Genomic DNA, 20457 nt, shown 5'->3' with positions numbered 1-20457 from the left:
CAAATAGGAAGCTCTTATTCCAGATGTGGGTTTATCAAATACTAGATTACTATAGGCCTTGATTATTGTGCCATGTGTATCTAACTTATTCTACTGATCCACGCCTCTATTTCTTATCCAATAGCAAGTGATTTTGATGACTGCTGCTTTATAATATAGTTTTATGTTTGGTACTGTTAAGCCACCATTCTTTGTATTTTTTTTCATTAATTCCCTTAATATTCTTGACCTTTTGTCCTTCCAGATGAATTTTGTTATTATTTTTTATAGTTCAATAAAATAATTTTTGGCAGTTTGAGTGGTATGGCACTGAACAAGTGGACTAATTTATATAGAATTGTCATTTTTATAATATTGCCTTGGCCTATCCATGAGCAACTGATATTTTTTCAATTACATAGATCTGACTTCATTTGTATGAGTAGTGTTTTATAATTGTATTCATATAGTCCTCGGGTTTGTCTTGGCAGGTGGACATCCAAATACTTTTTTTTTTGTCTATAATTATTTTTAAAATGGAATTTCTCTTTCTATCTCTTGTTGCCAGGTATTGTCAGTAATGTATAGGAATGCTGATGATTTGTGTGGGTTTATTTTATATCCTGCAACTTTGCTAAAATTGTTAATTGTTTCGAGTAGGTTTTTGGATGATTTTTCTAGGATTCTCTAAGTATATCATCATATCATCTACAAAGAGGGATAGTTTTATCCTCATTGCTTATTCTAATCCCTTTAATTTCTTTTTCTTTTTTTATTGCTAAAGCCAACATTCCTAATATAATGTTGAATAATAGTGGTGATAATGAGCATCCTTGTTTCACTCTTGATCTTATTGAGAATGTGTCCAGCTTCTCTCCATCACAAATAATGCTTGCTGCTGGTTTTAAATAGATACTGATTAATATTTTAAGGAACATTCCTTTTATTCTTATGTTTTCTAGCCTTTTTTAAATAACAATGGGTGCTATATTTTGTCAAAAGCTTTTTCCGTATCTATTGAGAGTATCATATGATTTTTGTTGGTTTTATTACTGAAATGGTCAATTATGGTAATAGTTTTCCTTAAATATATTTTCCCTCAGTTACATTCAAAACATTTCTTTTACATTTGCTTTTAAGATTTTTGAGCTCTAGGTTCTCTCCTTTATCCCCACCCATAATTAAGAAACCTCATGTGAAGTTATTCAAAACATTTCCATAAAAGTCAAGTTGTGAAAGAAAACATAGATCTCTCACCCTAATAAAAATAAAAACCCTAAAGAAAAATTAAGTTAAAAATAAAGGGAGAGATAGAGTAATAAAGAATGCTTTGATCTATATTTAGACTTGATCAATTCCTTCTCTGGAATGGATAGGATTTTTCAACATAAGTCCTTCAGAGTAGGTGTGGATGATTGTACTACTGGGAATAACAAAGTCACATACATCTGGTCATCCCAGAACATTGCTATTACTTTATGTACAGTATATTTCACTTTGTTCATAGAAGATTTTCCAGGTTGATTTTTTTTCTTTTTTTGAGAGCATTCCGTGCATCATTTTCCAGAGAGCAATTATATTTCATCAGAGAAAGTTGCTTCAAAAAATTTTTTTTTACAATTACTATTACTAATTGTATATCCCCCCAATTTATTTTCTCTCTCCTTTCACCTTGTTCCTTCTCAAGTGTTTTGCTCCCTCAATATGCCCTTTCTTTTAACACCTTCCCCAGCTTCCCACATCCCATTCCCTTCCTATTTTCCTGCAGCATAAGAAAGATTTCTATATCTCTATTGAGTATGTATGTTATTGCTTAAATATTAAGCTAATTCTGATGAGAGGAAGGTTCACTCACACCCCCTTCTCCTCTCCCTCTTCCCCTTGATTGTAAAAGCTTTTTCTTATTTCTTTTTTTAATGTCAGATAATTTTTACCACTCCACTTTTCCCTTTCTCATTCTCCCAGTACATTCCTCTCAATCCTTAATTTCATCATTTTAAAAAAAGATATTATCCCTTCATATTCAACTCACACCAGTGTCCTCTGTCTACATATATTCCTTCTAATTGACATAATATGAGAAAATTCTAATGAGTTACAAGTATCATTCTCCCATGTAGGAATGTAAACAGATAAACCTTATTAAGTCCCTTATGATATCATTACCTCCTTATGCTTCTCCAGAGTTTTGTATTTAGAAATCATACCTTCCATTCAGCTTTGATCTTTTCATCACAAATGCTTGAAAATCCACTGTTTCATTAAATGACCACCTTTTCCTCTGAAGGATTATACTCAGTTTTGCTGGGTAAATGATTCTTGGTTGCAGTCCTAACTGCATTGCTCTCTGGAATATTATATTCCAAACCCTCTGGTCCTTTCATGTAGAAGCTGCTAAATCTTATGTTATCCTGACTGTGGCTCCACTATATATGAATTGTTTCTTTTAGGATGTTTGTAATATTTTCTACTTGACCTGGGAGTTCTGGAATTTGACTATAATATTCTTGGAGTTTTTTTTTTTTTATTTTGGGATCTCTTTCAGGAGGTGATGGATGGGTTCTTTCCATTTCTATTTTACCCTCTGGTTCTAGAATATCAGGTTCCTTGATAATTTCTTGAAAGATGATGTCCAGACTCTTTTTTTTTTTTGATTATGACTTTCAGGTAGGCCAATAATTTTAAAATTATCTCTCCTGGATCTATTTTCCAAATCAGTTGTTTTTTCCAATGAGATATTTCATATTTTTCTATTTTTTTTCTTTTTACTTTATTGTATCTTGGTTTCTAATAAAGTCAGCTTCCATTTGTTCAATTCTATTTTTTAATGAATTATTTTCCTCAGCAAGCTTTTGTACCTTCTTTTCCAACTGGCCAATTTAGTTTTTTTAGCATTCTTCTCCTAGTTAGTTTTTTGTATTTCTTTTTGCACTTCTCTCAATTTTTTCTCTGTTTCTCTTACTTGATTTTTTAAATTCCTTTTGAATTTTTCCATGGCTTGAGCCCAATTCTTATTTTTCTTGGAGATTTTGGATGTTGGAGCTTTGACTTTGTGATTATCTTTTGTGTGTTTTGATCTTCCTTGTCACCATAATAACTTTCAATGGTCAGAAACCTTTTTTGTTTTCTGCTCATTTTCCTAGCCCATTTCTCCGCTTTTAAATTCTTTGTTAAAGTGAGTGTCTGTTTCCAAGGTGGAAGGTGAATTATCCCAAGCTTCAGGGGTTTGTACAGCCTTTTTCAGAGATCCTTCTAGGAATCTGACCACAAACACTTTTTCTGCCCTGAAACTGTTAGGTGTGTCCCTGCCCCACAGTAGCTAGAAAATCTAAGATTAGAGCTGAGGCTGAGTAGGGCTATGCTGGAGAAATTGCCAATCTATCATTTATTATAGCCTGCTTTTTAAACAGTATATAACAAATTCAACATAATACTTTCAAAGCTGGCCTATTTGTATTTCCTTCTGAACTTCCTTCAGTTTCAAAAACTTGTTTTTCTTGACAATGTTTTTGTTACTATATAAATTTGTTACTATGTAAATTATTCTCTTGGTTCTTTTTTTATTTCATCAGCTCATACAATTCACTCCATTTTTTTCTAAAATCATATCTTTCATCACTTCTTACAGTACAATCATATTCCTAATGCATTTTAAAAATGCTTCCATAGGCCTATTTTTTCCCTTCCTTTCTTTCTTTTCTTCTTTTTGTTTTGGTTAGGAAATTGGAGTTAAGTGACTTGCCTAAACTAAAGTCATAAAACTAATAAGTATCTGAAGTCACATTTGAAGTCAACTCCTCCTGACTCCATGGCCAGTGCTTTATCCACTGTGCTACCTACTTGTCCCCATAAACCTCTTTCTTTTATTTTTCTCTTATTTTGGGGAAACATTATGCTAACGCTGTTCTCTTTTCTTCCTCTTCCCTCTAGATAGAAAACAACAACACATCCTTGTAACAAATAAACATAATCAAACAAAATAAATCAAGACATTTGCCATGACCACAACTGTATCTTTCATTCTATACTTTGAGTTCATCCTGCTTCTGTCAGGAGGCAAATAGCATTCTATCATCAATCTTCTGAAGTCATGGTTAGTCATAATATTGATCAGAGTTCTTACATTTTTTAGTTTATTTTTAATACACATTGTTTTATGAATTATTTTGAGAGAGAAAAATCAGAGCAAAAGGAGAAAACCATGGGAGAGAGAGAAAAAAAACAGAAAAAAGGACTGAACATAGCATCTGTTGATTCACATTCAGTCTCCTCAGTTCTTTCTCTGGATGTAGATGGCATTTTTTGCCCAAAGTCTATTGGGATTGTTTTGGATCACTAAACTACTGAGAAGAACCGGGCCTTTCATAATTGATCATCACACATTCTTGCTTTTATTGTGTACAATGTATTCCTGTTTCTGCTTGTTTCTCCTAGCATCATTTCATGTCAATTGAGTTCTTAAATTTTTAGTTGTTTTTCTTGACAATGTTGTTGTTAACTGTCTAAATTATTCTATTGGTTCTTTTCACTTTATGTCACATCAGTTTATACAAGTCACTCTGAAACCATCCCTTTCATCATTTCTTAACAGCACAATTATATTCCTTGTAGCTAATTTATTTAGCCAATTCTCCTTCGATGTCTATCCCTTTTAATTTCAGTTCTATAATAAAAAACATTACTATAAATAGTCATACATTTATGTATATACAAACATATTTTTATCTATCTATATCATAGGTATTTTCCCTTATCCTCTTTTGTGGTTAGTCCTATTAACTCTAAATCAAAAGGTATGAGGTTTTTAATAACTTTTTTGAGTGTAGTTCTAAATGGCTTTCCAGTTTAGTTGGAATAATTTCAGAGCTCCATCACAATGCACCAGTGGACCTGTTTTTTGACAACATCTTTAATGATATTTATTTTCTATTTTGAGGGATCATTTTTGTTTATCTTATGGGAATGAAATGGAACTTCAGAGTTGTTTTAATTTGCTTTTATTTAATTGTTAGTTTTTTGAAGCATTTTTTTTTGTATAGCTGTTTAAATCCTTTTACCATTTCTCTTGTAGAGGATGTCTGTTATTCTTATATTTTTGAATCAGTTTCTTATATAGCTCAACTATTTTTTTTTGCAATATATCTTATGCAATTATTTTTATTGCAGTTTTTATTGCAATGATTTGCAATTATTTTATGCAATTTTTTGCATATTTTTATGCAAAATCTTTTCAACTTTAATCAAAATTATTCATTTTATCTTCTGGGGGTCCTGCTGTTTCATCTGGTCATGAACTCTTCCCTAGTCTTGGTTTTAAAAAATATTTTCCTTATTATTCAAATTTGTTATATCTATTTTGAGTTTATAATAACATATGATATGAGATGCTGGTCTAAGCCTAATTACTCCTAGGATTCTTTTCAATTTTTCCTGTAATTTTTGTTAAATAATGCGTCCTTATCACACTACTTGGAATCTTTTGGTTAATTGAATTCACTGTCAATGTTAATTTGTTTTAGTATGCTATGTATTTAACCTCTTATACAGATGATTTTATTCTATTTTTTTGTTGGCACCAAATAGTTTTTGTTTATTTGCTGCTTAGTAGAGTATGTTTAGACTTTGTATGGTTAGGCCCCTTTCCTAATCCCTCCTTCCTTCTCACCCATATGTCCTTTGAGAGTTTACATCTTGTTCATCAGAATGAATTTTGTTGTAATTTTTTTCTGGCTCCCTAGAATTATGTTTTGGTAGTTTAATATAGTACTTAAAATAAATTAATTTATGTGCTATTGTCATTATTAAATTGGCATAGCCCAACCATGAGCAATTAATAAATCTCCACTTATTTAGGACTATATTGTTTCTTCAAAGTATGTTTTGAGGTTCTATTTGTATGATTCCTTTCTCTCTTGGTAGGTAGATTCCTAAACATTGAACATTTTACTGTTTTTGTAATTATTTTGAATTGATTTTCTTTTACTTCCTGCTAGGTTTTGGTGATGTTGTAAAATGGTTGATGGTTTTCATAGGTTCATTTTATATCATGTTGAACATGAATTAACAACAACATTTTTCTGAAGTTATTGTTTTTATTAATTTTTAAGTGATTTAGAGTTTCCTATACATGCCTTTAATTCATTTCATCACCAACCCCTGTCCCTCTGATTAGAGTGTACATCTATGGACTCTAACCCTCTATTAAAGGAGGGATCTTAGTTCAGAACATTTCATTTTTCAACTGGTTGTTCAACTTTTGCAACTTTTCTTACTTTTCTACTTGCTTCAAGTCTGGTAGTTTCCCCTTCCTAACTCTCTATCTTGTTTACTTCATTTACTTTTGAGCCTCCTTTTACCTCTTGTGTATTGTCGTCCCTCATTAGTTATAATTGATAAAAAGTCCTTGAGGATAGAGTCCATTTTTCTTTTTTCTCAAGTGTAGTGTGCAATGCCTAGGATATTTCATACCTTTTGGGGGTAGTCATTCATTTAATAGAAATTGTCAGTTTTGTTTGTATATAATTCAACAAAAATATTTTCTCATAATTTCCTCTAATTTCTTCTTTAATCCTTATAGTTCCTTTTCATTTTTGTCCCTGGCAATTGGATTATATAAAAAAATCAAACAAGCTTAATAGTTTCACTTAAACATTTTCTAGTTTTGTTTTAAATTTTACTAACCTCTCATTTTCAGAACTTTTAGTTGTTTAATTGGGGATTTTAGTTTTTTTGGTTTTCTAGGTTGTTTTTCTAGTAATGCCTATAGTTGCTCTGTTCTTTTTCTTTTTCTCTTGATGAAAGAGTTTAGAGATATAAATTTTCCTCTCTAGACTGCTTTGATTGCATTTCAGAACTTCTGGTATATTGTTTCATGCAATATTCTTGAATGAATTTTTCATTATTATTGTGACTAGTTCTTTTGACTCAGATTTTGTGGGATTGTTATTTATTACTCAATTAATTTTTAATCTTTTCTTCAAAGATTCTTTATTGAATATCATTATTATTTATGTTGTGGTCAGTTAAAGGTGTATTTAATATTTTTGCTTTTCTTCATTTGTTTGTAAAGTCTTTATATCCTTGTACATCATAAATTTTTGTAATATTTCATGCTTGTGATAAATATGTATATTCCTTTCTGTTCCTATTTGCTAATCATCAGAGATCTAACATATAAATTTTCTAAAATTACTTTCAGGTCTTTAACTTATTTCTTGCTTGTCTTTTGGTTATATTTGTCTAGGTCTGAGAGAGATATTTGAAAATATATCGCTCTTATAGTTTTATTGTCTTTCTTTCGGTAAATTGATTAAACTTTCAAGCATTTAGATGCTATGCCATTCAGTGCATGTATATTAAATATCAATAATATTTTTTGTCTATTGACCTTTAGATATAATTTAGTTTTTATTTCAATGTATTTTAATCAAGTATGTTTTTGTCCTTGCCTTGTCTCAAGAGCAAGAATATTTTTGTTTTTCTTAGTATACTCAACACATGGTAGATTTTGTCCTGCCCTTATTTTAACTTTTGTATATCTTTATTTTTTAAGTGTGTTTCTTAAAAACAACATATTGTTGGAGTTTTCTTTCTAATCTACTATAGTCACTGATTTATGGGCAAGTTCTTCCTGTTCGTATATAGAAATTGTTAGTTGTGCATATTTTCCTTCCAACTATCTTTTTATACTTCTCTCTTTTTGTCCCTGATCTATTCTTTACAAAGAAGAGGAAATTTATTTGATGCAATCTGCTTTGACTCCATTACTTTGTACTTTCTTCCCCTTGTCTAGTCTCTAACCACAAGCTCTTATCCTTTATTTCTTTCCTTGTATTCTTTCCTTTACATTTCACTCTCTGAAACTGGTTTGTTTTGTTATTACTGATCACTCCTTGAATATATTCTCCTTACCTTCTCCTGTACCTGATTCCCAATGAGTTTGATGTATTTCTACACTAAATTCTTTGTGTGTGTATGTATATGTATGTGATAGTATATGATTGTGTGTTTTCAAATTTATCTGATTTAGATGTGAGGTTCATTTGTAGCTTGTTCCACCTGCTTTTCTCAATGTTTGTATAGTCTTCTTTAAAATCTAATATTGTAAGATAGTAAAGTCCATTCCCTTTCTTTTTCTTTCTTCTCTAGTATTTTTCCTTTTCCTCACTCCCCTTTCCTTTTCCTTTTTCTTATGATCAGCATTGGATCATAGATTTAAAAGTGTAAGGCTCCTTAAACCAAATCTGTCATTTTTAACAGATGAAGAAGTGAAGCACGGAGATTTTAAATGATTAGTTCAGCATCACACAAAACATCATAAAACTCTTCCCAGCCTCTCTCTCTCTCTTATATCTTCCCTCTGTGATCCTTGAAGATATTAGGATTCTGAGAGATCATTTGTTTCTTTTCTTCATAATAAAATAAAAACATTTGATCACTGTGTAATCCTATCTAATTGTTTAAATGTGTTTACTTTTTAAAGTTTCTCTTTATTCCTTTTACTTGAATTTCAGAATATCTTAGTTCTGATCATTTCATCACAAATACTTGAAAGTTCTCTATTCTATTATATATTCATCTTTCCCTCTGTACTATTATACCCAACTTTACAAGAAAAATCATACTCTTTTCATTCATAATTCCTTGAAAAATGGCATCTAGGCTTTTTTTTCCTAGTCTAAATTTTCAGGTAACCTTTGATTCTTAGATTATCTATCCTTTATTCATTTTCCAGGTGAGTTGTTTTTTAATAGATGATATCTTAATTTTTATTTCTTTTTTTTTAGTTTATCACTTATGTTTCAGTATTTCTTGATGACTTAGGGGGTCATTGATCTCTATCTTGTCCAATATGATTTTCAGGGGATCTATTATTTTATTAAATTGTGGATTGTCCATATTAAACTGTTCTCCTTCCAAATCTTTCCTCTAGAACAACCCTTCCGTTCCTTTCCCCTTTCCTTCCACTTCCTTCCGTTTCCTTTTCCCTTCCCTTCCCATTCCTTTCCCTTTCTTTCCTTCTCTAATTTAATTTATATTATAATTTAAAAATTCTTGCTTCATTTCTCCCAGGAATTCCAGTAGAGTTTGTGGCATAGCAATACTTTTCTTTGATTCTTTGCTAATTAGTGCTGTTGGGATTTTTGTCTTGAGCATGTCTGCTCCATGATGTTTCTTTGTCATTAGTATTTTTTCCTGTTTCTTTTTTTCTGTCTTTTTTTTTTGAGAGAATTGGGATTAAGTGACTTGCCCAGGATCACACAACTAGTGTTAAATATCTGAGGCTGGATTTGAACTCAGGTCCTCCTTACTCCAGGGTTAGTGCTCTATCCATTGAACCATTTAGTTGCCCCTGAAACATCTTTCTTAGGGGAAGAAAGGTTTGTTGGCATCTTTACCAATTTATAATCACATTGAATAATAATAATGATAATAGCAGCAAATAATAATAATAGATTTAATAAGTAGCATTCATGTAGAGCTTTAAGGTTTGCAAAATACTTCACAGTTCATTTGATTCTCATAAACCTGGGAAGTAGATGCTATTATAATCCTTATTTTTACAAATGAGGAAACTGATGCAACAGATTAATTGACTATAAGCAAATTTCAGATTTGATTAATTTTGTTTTCCCATTAGGATTTTACAGTGATTGAAAGAAGAGATGTTAGTGAAAGCAAATGTGAGAGAGATGGAAAGGGGACATACAGGAGTGGTGAGAGGATATAGGGGCAGAGACTCTGACTCTAACAAGAATCTTGGAATAGAAAATAAAAGTGTCCCCACCTGGAAAATCTCTGTCATATAAATATTTGTTAGAATGTGCAGAATAACCTTAAGAGTAAATTTTTTTTTAGATTTCACACTGGCACTAAATTAACAAATAGTTTTAACCTCCTTAAATAGTTGAAGTTTTTTTTTTTATTTCTAGAAGCTTATAATAACAAATTACAACAGAGCTTTATAATCCCTGGATCATAAAAATACGTGATGCAGCTAGATGTTGATGATCATGTTCAACATTTCTACTATATCAGAAAAATATTCCTTGTCTTCTCAAAAGAAATATATTTTTTAACTTTTATGTTCCTCTCTAGCATTAGATCTTTGAATTTACTGATGATTTTAACTGCTTAATTTCTCTTATCCTGGTCATGATTTCTTTAATTTTAACCCTATTTGCGGGGCATGTGGGGACAGAAATTGTGCAGAAAGACTCAGTAAGCTGTTTTTTGCTTGCCACATCTGCCCTTTATAGCTAATTAGTCACTGTGGGGGTATCTGAAAATTTCAGGCATATCCTTTTACAAATACACAAAGTTCTGGGCAAGCACTTAACTTGGGTATCAGACTTTGGTAGGATTTTATGGATTAGTGCTGAGGATGGGAAAATCATTTACGGAAATAGTCACAACAGTTACAAATTCAAGATCTTGGCAAATTTATTCAGGAGTGAGGTATTTCCCTTAGAGAGGAGTATGTGCTGGGTTTTTTTTAATCTCTTTGGGATATATTATATTGTTCATTTCTGTCTATGCTATGTCTGGTACCACTGGGGAATTTACACATAGAAAGAATGATGATCTTACAGCTTGAAAAAAGCAATAGTTTCTTGATAACATCTGCTTAGTGTACATATTCAAGGGCTAGTAGGAGAACTGATGATTTTAAATATATATATGTATATACACATATATATACATATATATATTTAAATCTAATGAACCTTTGATACTAAGTGATATTTAAATACAAGGTAGGAATTTTTTTCTTTTTCTTTTCCATTGGAAGTAGGGCACAAATCAAGGAAATAGATTTTTTTTTGTGTGTGTGTGTGATATAAAAATTAAATTGAAAAAAGTTTTCCTTTTTCTGTAGTGATGCTTTCATGTATGAATCGTTCTGATTTTGCCTTCTTTCTACATCATTTCAAACTGTGTAAGATTCTCTGAAATGATTTCTTTCATTTTTTTATGGCACAATAATATTGTATTATATTTATATATCATTATTTATTTAAACTATTCCTAATTGTCTAAGAGATAATTTATAGCTCTTTTCTCTTTCCTCTTGTTCTTCCCAGTTTGGATTCAAGAAATTTGTTTTGCTTGTAGCTCTTTTTTCCCTAATAGCATTCTCCTAGTTAATATCCCCCACCTTTCCCTTGATTCTTTCTTTCATGAGTTTGATGTATTTCTACACCAAATTTTGTGTGTGTGTGTGTGTGTGTGTGTGTGTGTGTGTGTGTGTGTGAGAGAGAGAGAGAGAGAGAGAGAGAGAGAGAGAGAAAGAGAGAGAGAGAGAGAGACTCTCTCTTGTCCATTTCAGATATGGAGGTATACCTAATGTTCATTCCTGCCATTCTTTCTTCCAAATTTATGTACTCTCCTCAAACACCTAATTTTGAGAAATAGCAAGTTACACTCCTTTTTATCTACTTCTACACTTACATATTTCTCCTCTTATTTTCCTTTCTCTTTCTCTTTCTTCAAATATTTAGAAAAGAACCAATCTCTCCCCAGACATTTATTTTTATTATTTCATTCCCCCAATATCCTTGGAACACATGAAAATCCTGAAGGGACACTTGTTTCTTGGACGCTATTAGAATGTTAGCACTACATCATCATACAGTCCATTCATTTGTTCATATAAGTTTATCTTTCAAGATTTATGTTGTCTTTTATGTTTATATATCAAAATTCCTATTCAATTCTGATCTTTTTATAAGAAATATTTGAAGACCCTCCATTATATTAGAGGTCTGTTTTTCCCCCGTTGGATTATATTCAGCTATACAGGGCAAATTGGTTAGATGCCTATCTTTCTTGTGGAATATTCTCTTTAGGATTGTCTCTAGTTTTTAGAAGTCACTGTCAGGTCTTTTATGATCCTGACTGTAGCTTGTTGGCATTGTTTCTTTCTGTATGCTTGCAATGTATTTTCTTTGACATTGGGAGTTCTGGATTTGACTCTAGCATTTTGGGGATTTTTCCTCTTGATGTTTTTTAAAAGAGATGACATAATTTTGTTCTATTTTGTTCTCTGATTTTAATATTTCTAATAGTTTTTCTAAAAAGTTTTTATTCTAAAAACTAAAATTTAATCTAATTCTAAAAAGTTTTTATTTGTGATTTCTTGAAATAAAATGTATTGAAAAAAAATCATATTTTCCTTAGAATACAATGATTCTTAAATGAGCTCTCCATATACTATTTTTAGGTTAGTATTTTTTTGTCAATCTCAAACTTTACATCTATCCTTTTTAGCTTTTTGTTAGCCTTTTTTGATTTATCAGTAATATAATAATTCTGTTAAAAATTAAAGGGCCTACTATGTGAATCACAAAGTACACATCTTAATGTAGATGTCATCAAGTTAATGAATTTACCCTTCAGCCTTGTGTTTTTTCAAATTCCTGAACAAAATATGATAACTTTGATATGTAATTTTTTGTTTGGGCTTTCACCCTGATTAACAAGGCAAAACTCAGGAAAAAGAGAATGAAAAGAAATTGATAAAAATATGTCAAGATAATATGTTGCCTGGCTAATTACTAGAGACTGGTAAGGGATTCAAGATGGATGCAACTTTTATTGAGAACTTTTGAAATGAAAGACAATTTGGATATATTTATGTCAGCAAAAGGGGATGAATTGTTGTGTCTCAGTTTTTCCCCAGTTACTGAAGTTGCCAGCTACATAGCAGGCAATTCAAAAGCTGCAGATTGGGTGACATTTCCCCCAACAGAACTTCCCTCAACACTGATTGACAAATAGAACTGGGAACAATGGGGTCACTCAGTCAGAAAAACTTACAATAATCTTGTATTTTGTTAAAGTCTTATCAGCATCGTCCCTCTATTTTCTGTAGTTAAGCATCTAGTCCAGGTGTTTCTATACTCCCTTTCAAGGATTTTGTGAACTTTGATGGAAAAAAAATCATTTTAGTACCAATATAGTTGATTTTCTTTGTAAATTTATGCATTTTGTTTTATGGATTTAAAACCATTCTGAGATCTTTACCAGGCTGTGAACAGACTCTTTCACAAAAAAAGATTAAGAACCCTGATCTAGGTTGTTTCAGTTCTATTTCTTTAAGATAGTAAACATCTTCAGCAAATTGAGGCTTTTTTCTTTAACCCAACCTTTTTTTTTTTCTTTTGACCAATTTTATGTTTATTAGGCAGGTTTTAATATAAATATGTACAGCTTATTTTGCAAAAATTTTATCAGTATGTAATATTGAGCAAATTGTGACAAGATTTTTAAGTTTCAAAAAAAATACCAAGGTATCTACCCCTTTTTGTTAATGGACTTTCTGCCTAAAGCCAACTAGGCTATAATGGGAATACAATCTTAATGTTCCATTCCATTTATGGGGAGCTCCAGCATCAGGCTATTCCCCTTCTCCCCAATATACACTCAACATTTTTTTTCTTCTGGAGTTTTTGAAATTTTCAGATTGATATCAGTTTTAAAACCTTGACATATTTTTGAACCAATAATTGACTGTTTTGAATAGCTAGCAGACTAGAGTTCACACTTACTTAGTTTTTGCCTCAGGTAGTTTCTGTTATTTGATGCAACTAAACAAAAGAGGTGTGAATCCAGATTGAGACAAGGTGTGAAAACAGACACCCTCAGGATACTTACAGGTCTCAGAAAAGTAGAAACCTCTAAGCAAAAGTATTTCTGACTTCTGTGTAAATGAAACTTTTAGAGGAATTGACCTTCTTTATAGCCATAAGAAAACATACACATTCTATATTTATATAAGTTTTGGAATACAGACCACCAACTAAATGATTGATAGTACCATTTTGGGAAAAACTGAAATCCTCTATTAAAAAAACTAATGGAGCTAATTTTTTTTGAAATTTTATAAAAATTAAAATAAAAATTTTACTTTTATAAATTTTATTGAAAAATTTCATAAATTGTGACAACGCAGTTGATTGTTACAAAGGGGTTATAATTACAAAGGAATATAATATATTGAGAAACCTAGACCAGTTTGAACTTCTCATGTTATTTTTATTTTTTATTTCTGGATTTTGAAATTCAAAAAGATCATGTTACATTTTTAGCCTTCTTTCAGGGATGACTATTTCCTTGTACTTGAAGTTTATCTTTCAACAGAGCACATTTTAGTAGTTACACAGGTAACTTTGAAAGGCACATGGAATACGTGATATTGCTGTATTTGTTGACTTTTAAAAAATCTAATTTGGTAAATTTTTAAAAAAGTCATTCTGAAAGTCTTTCTCTAACAGTATGTCTACTTGTACGTATTACCTACATTACTACCTACTACATTACCACTCTTCAAATATTGACAACACACCTGAGGCCCTTAGCCCTTACCCTCAGAATTTCTTCTCCCTAAAAGACAGAAAGGATGGAGATGATGGGTCAGAATGAGGTTCTACTCAAAACTGCAAACCTAGCTAAGGAATGTAGAGCAATAAAACTTCCTTATTTGTTCTCTGTAAAAGATGCCATCCTGTTTGATTGATAATATCTTGTTAAAAGACATCCTGTCAAAAAAAAAAAAAAAAAAAAAAAAAAAAGAATCCAGGGAAAGGACCTGAGTTCAAATGTGGACTCAGACACTTAACACTTCCTAGCTGTGTGACCCTGGGCAAATCACTTAACCCCAAATGCCTCAGCAAAAAAAAAGGCATCCTGTCTCCTTATCTGGATGAAAAGACATTCTGCTCCTTTCTTATCTCTCTTTTATAATTTACACTCTTATAGGCTGCTAGCTAAACTCTAAATTTGCAGTAAATAAAGCTGTCCCCAAGCTATTTCTAATGACCAAGCTCTGTTACAGTTTAGTCTGTCAGCTAAGGCTTAACTAAACTTTTTTCTGACTATCAGCAAAAATCTCTTAAAACTCTTTCAAACTATGAGCCATGACTCTCATACAGGTCACTTACTCAATCAGGTAAGGCATAGTATAGGGAGATGTGCTATCCAAAAGTATTTCCCACTGTCATAGAGGATGTTCAACATGAATTCAAATGGAAGAAGGATTCCCTTTTGGTGGGTGAGGTCCTCCAGATGCCCTTGTGTTGATTGCATTAAACCCCAGAACATTATAGAGCTCCCCATGAACTCCACAGTCTTGGAATTTAGCCTAACATTCCACAAAGAAGAAACCAAGTGGGTGGAAAGTGCAGTGGGACGGATGTAGGGGGTAGGGTTGGTCCATTGACATGTTTCTCTCAGAATACATATTCTAAAATTCTGTCTAAAATTGTCTAAAATATTCTAAAGTATTATCTATTGTACAAACAGACAATAAGCTGGAAAATTTCTCCATTGATATGTATCTCTTAGAATACATATTCTAAAATTCTGTCTAAAATGGTTTAAAATATTTTAAAGTATTATCTATTGTACAGATAGACAATAAGCTGGAAAATTTCAAGTTAATAACCCCACATGGAATTTTCCCTGAAACAAGAGCCCATTTCTTTAAACAGTAACATTCTTTATAGAGATCTTGTATACCTATGAATGCCAGAGTTTGGAGATTTTAGGTAGAAATAGCAAGCAGTAAGCATATATTATATATGTGCCTTTTGTGTGCCAGGCATTGGAGAGACATATATAAAAAATGAAATAATCCCTAATCCTAGGAGTTTATATTTAGTGGGAGATGGCGGCAAATTCATAAATAAATATATGCAAAATACTTATAAAGAGAATAAATGGAAATAAGTACAAAATGATTAAAATACAAATTAGATTGGGAGGAATGGTACTAGCAGTTGATGGTATTCTCTCTATTATAAGTATTATTTTATATTGTTTTTATAATAGCTAACATTTAGCATTCACATACTAAATATGTAATATCTGAGAAAATTTTGAGAGGAAAAGCAGTTTTGTTTGTTATCTTCCTAATTTGGAAGTAGGTATGTAGCTATTTGATATGTGTTAATACTTTAAAGAAAGTCTGGGAAAGGCATTATTGATTTTTTTGCTTCTCTGATATTCATTCAGCAGAATAGAGTGACTCTAGCCATGGCCATAGTTAAAATGACCTTTCCAAATTTTGCCTTTGTTCAAAGCAAACATTTTGGGAAATGCTTGATATAGAATTCTGATAAAACGTATTCATTCATATTAGTAATTTTAAATCATGATTGTAGAAATAGTAATGATCACGGCCTCTCCCGCTATCCCCCCTTTTCCCTCTTTGATGACTTATTGAACCTGGATAGAGAAAGCCATGATTTTTAAAAGTTCACTGATAGTCTAGCACTGGTTTATTTTTTGGGGGAAAAATATTTTTCTTGTTAGTTTACTGTGTTTCCCCCGGAAAATCTTCTCTGCTAATGTAATATCCTTGAGTAGAACTCCTGCTGGTCAGGACTTGCATCTTGTGGTGGCAGCTGTGAACATATGTACTCCTGATTGTTAATGTGTGATATAAATCGGACTGGAGCATGCCGGCTAATTGGTTTGTGTGCTCGATATAGACAATGCTGTTTTATAGTAGCCTGTGCAGATAGGCCTAGTCACAAGGTTAATTCTGCTTGACAGCACATCAGCTGCATCTTGAGAGTAATTACCCAGCCGAAGTTTTCCCACAGCTGAATTGAGAGCTTCAAAGGCTTCTAAATTTACAGCCAGTATTAACCTATATCTGAAACGTAATGTTCCCACCAGGGACCCTCCCTCTTATTAAATGTATGGGTTCCTGGGTTCATTTGCTGTGTATTAAGTACTTGGGAAAAAAAAAGGCTTCATGTTGATAAAATGGGAATCTATAAAAATAGAGATGATTGTTCATTTTTTTTTGGTATTCCTTTTCAATTTATTTATTATATTATTGGAAACCTACAAAACTGAAGGGATCTGATGCTTTCTGCATCATCCCTTTACTCTTCTCCCCATACAAAACAAGCTAAAAGTTTATATCTTTTCCATATTGTGCTATAAGTACGAATATGTGCCTCTATAAGGGGCCTAGGATAAGTAGTACATTTCAGATAGTTAAAGTAAATATATGTTTGCTTCTCAGTATGCTGTGTTCAACTTGGTTCTCAAAAGTACGGTAATCTATAACCATGACATCTTGTTCTCATAAAATAACATTTTTATAATGTAAGAAATTTCTTTTTCTTTACAGCTCAGAAACCAAATATGACTCTGGTTCAGGTATGTTTACATTTACAATGTTATTCTGAGTATATTTTATTTATGTTATTCTCTAAAGTGTAATTTCATCAGATCAAGTATAGTTTTGATTTTAAACAGACTGGACAGGAGATTTTTAAACTGCAGTATTATTGACTGTTTAGACTTATTTGGGGATGTTCACTTAAGATCACTGACAGACTTGTAATAGATGCTATATGTACTGAATATCTGTAGAACTTCCATTTTAAAAGCTGGGTGGGGGTTGGGAGTGATCACTGTTTAAAATCGTGTATTATTCTTTCTGGTGTATTTACAAAAACATTCTGAAGAACTTGTTTTTGTGAAACCTACATGTCAGGAAGCAAGTGATTTGTCTCTCAGTACACTGGCTCAAGACTGTCTTGAGGTGATTCATCCAATGGAAAAAGGTCTATGATTTGTCTAGATTTTTTAAAAAAATGTTTTTTTAGAAAACACATATAAGATATTTTGCAAACTTCAATGCTAAGTAAATATTAGATATTTTTCTTAAATATTATTATTATGTTATAATATATTGTATGATATTGATAAATATTTATTATTATCATTATTTTGCGGGAGGTTAAAAGATAAAGATCTTCATAAGCATTTATTCTCTATTCAAGACAAAATATACATTCAGGTCAACAGTAGAACTAGAGAGCCATTAAATATTTTTCTCCAAATGGGGGATATTAGCCATTTATATATTTAATTTTGAATCTACTTGTGTCTTAGTGGCTAAGATACTTTATTAAAAGACTTTTGGAATTGTTTAAGAGGAATTGCTTCTATCTCTCTCTCAAATGGTTTATATAAAAGTTTGTTCTTTTTAATCCAAGAATAAAATAATTTTTAGAAAAAAATACTGCAAAAGCATATCCCTTATTTTTTTGCATTATGCTTATTTTAAAATTTGAAAATGTCCTATTCATTTAGCATTATGCAGGATTCTGAAATGTTCTATTTGGGCATAATGGTGGTTTTGGAGTGGAATGTCGTGCTTTCTTTCTTCCTAGGCATTAAGATGCAAGCCCTTTTTTTTTTCATTGTATAACTTTATGAATCTCATTTAAGTTCATGTGACTCTATAAATCTGAAATGTGTAGGTTGTAGCTTATTGCTTCACTAATAGGTAAAAATCTATTATTATAGAAAACTTTTCAGCCTGTGGGGCTAATAATTGCAAGATGTCAATTATTTGAGATAAAAATATCTGATTTATTTGGGAGGCTTACATTGATTTATTGACAAATGTCAGTTAAAGGCAAAGTAGTATTGTCCTAACTGAACTACCTTTCCACCAATAAACAAAAAATGACTCAAAGTAGTGTATTAAATGCCTGCTTTGCAAAGCAGTTTCTACAATTAACCAAACTCCCCAAAAGAGAATTCAGAGTAAATATGGTATAAAAAAGTATTTTAACTAAAAAGAAAATTTATTATTATTAGATTTATCCCCAAATCTATTAGGAGTCTTTTAGTTTATTCTGGTCAGCTATTAAGTACTATTAAAAACTCACTTTGTAGAAAATATTTTGTAAGACTCTGATGTAGATAACATTTTCCAAATAGAAAATCAGAAATATTCATGGCTGTAGAAACTTTGTTCTTATGGTACAGGGTCTGGAATATAACTTTAAAAAGAAAGAAAGAAAGAAATCCACCAATTTATTGTAAAATAAAACATAGAAACATTGTACTAAACTGAAATATTAGACTGCTATTGTCAAAGTAAGATAATTTATGTTAAATTTTAACATCCAAATTAAAAGCTTGCTATTAAATTCTTGTATTGAAGGTAAGTATTTATCATGTGAATAGTTCTAACATCTGTACAGGCCCACATTCTTCACTCTTATGACCAAAGGTTTTGTCCAGAAGTACTTTTTTCGTATGCTAATTTCATGTCTATCATTGACAACATCTGTAGGCCTTGAAAATCACAAAGGTCTGTACTTTGACAATTCTTATGGGAATTAATGATTAAAAGTATATTTATTCTTTTAATATCAATCTAAATAATTTGAGGAAAGAATTCAAATGGTTTCAAATTAAGAAAGGGCTAATTTCTTTAATATACCTTCTTAGCAGGGAGGGCACTATGAAAAAGAAAACTAGAAATTCCTTTTTCTTTTCTTTCTTTTTTTTTTTTTTTGACATTCTATATCACGCAAATGATACTTTTCCATGTATGTTATGTGGTTAGGAATAAGGTAGCATATTGGAACAATTAAATGTAGGACTTTGACAGGTTCAAATCCTCTATTGTTCATCAAACACTGAAGGCAAATTAGCTCTGTTTAATGTAGTAAGCAGCTGTAGGATTATTTCTGACCAAAAAAAAAAAGATTTTTAAATGAAGGAAAATGTCAGTCTTTTTTTTTTTTAAATTAGAAAAATAAGCATTCCAGTTGATGACTAGTCATCAAGGAAATGATTCCAAAGTCAAAATTTACATATATATGTATACACACACACACATGTATATATGTATAGGTACTGTTCTAGCAAAGAATCGAGTTTATGTAGACCTTATGGCTTAAAACTTAGCCATTGGATTCTGGAATAGGATTCAGGAGAAAGAAAGGTAGGCTTGCATTGTCAGCATTTGAGAAGACTCCAAAAAATTGAACACAGACTGAGATAGAGATAGTTTCAACAAGCAACTTCTTCACAGGGAGATGTTCTTAAGTTAGGCCCTGTAAATTGAAAATAAAAATTTATAGGTAACTATTTCAGATGTATTTGGTTTCCATTGTAATGCTATGCATTTTATTTTATGAATTTAAAAATATTATTCTGAGCAAGGTGATCATAGGCTTAATGAGACTGTGAGAAGATTCCATAATCCACAATCAGATTAAGAATTCCTGATCTAAACTGAACTAGGTGATTTTTGTTATTGTAAAGATTTAATTTTATATAATTAACTAATTTAGAGAATTAGCTTGTTTTTTCTTTTCTTGAGGTTTTCATCTCTCAGAAATTTGGAGGAAATAGCTATGCAATTTTTATGTCCATTCATAGATTTGCAAAGTTATGAAAACCCACGATTGAAAATGAGGGGAATTGAATTTAGACCTATTCCAAGAACTCTAGTATTGTTCCCTCTAATTTCATGTGTCTTAATTTTTAGCTTCAGTCTGTCTGGGTGCTTTATATGTCAGGTCCACTGCTATTTAGCACTATTTACAATTCTCTTCTGTTAGATTGTAAGTCAATAACTGAAGTTTCTTTCTACAAGAAAGAATAGATTTCACTTTGAATAGCATTTTTTAACACTGCTTGTCTGGAAAC

General features: G+C 31.3%; 1 protein-coding gene across 1 annotated transcript in view; it reads left to right on the top strand.

Moving 5' to 3' along the window:
• The window catches only part of MSRB3 (methionine sulfoxide reductase B3), a 166932-nt gene that overhangs the window by 58528 nt on the left and 87947 nt on the right, over positions 1-20457 (top strand). The window contains 1 exon segment of the mRNA XM_031940172.1: positions 17126-17154. Within this exon segment, the coding sequence (XP_031796032.1) occupies positions 17126-17154 (29 nt within the window).

Source organism: Sarcophilus harrisii, chromosome 5, assembly GCF_902635505.1.
Source record: "Sarcophilus harrisii chromosome 5, mSarHar1.11, whole genome shotgun sequence".
NCBI lineage: Eukaryota > Metazoa > Chordata > Mammalia > Dasyuromorphia > Dasyuridae > Sarcophilus > Sarcophilus harrisii.
The sequence above is the reverse complement of the archived record's forward strand: the minus strand, read 5'-3'. Positions and strand labels throughout refer to the sequence as shown.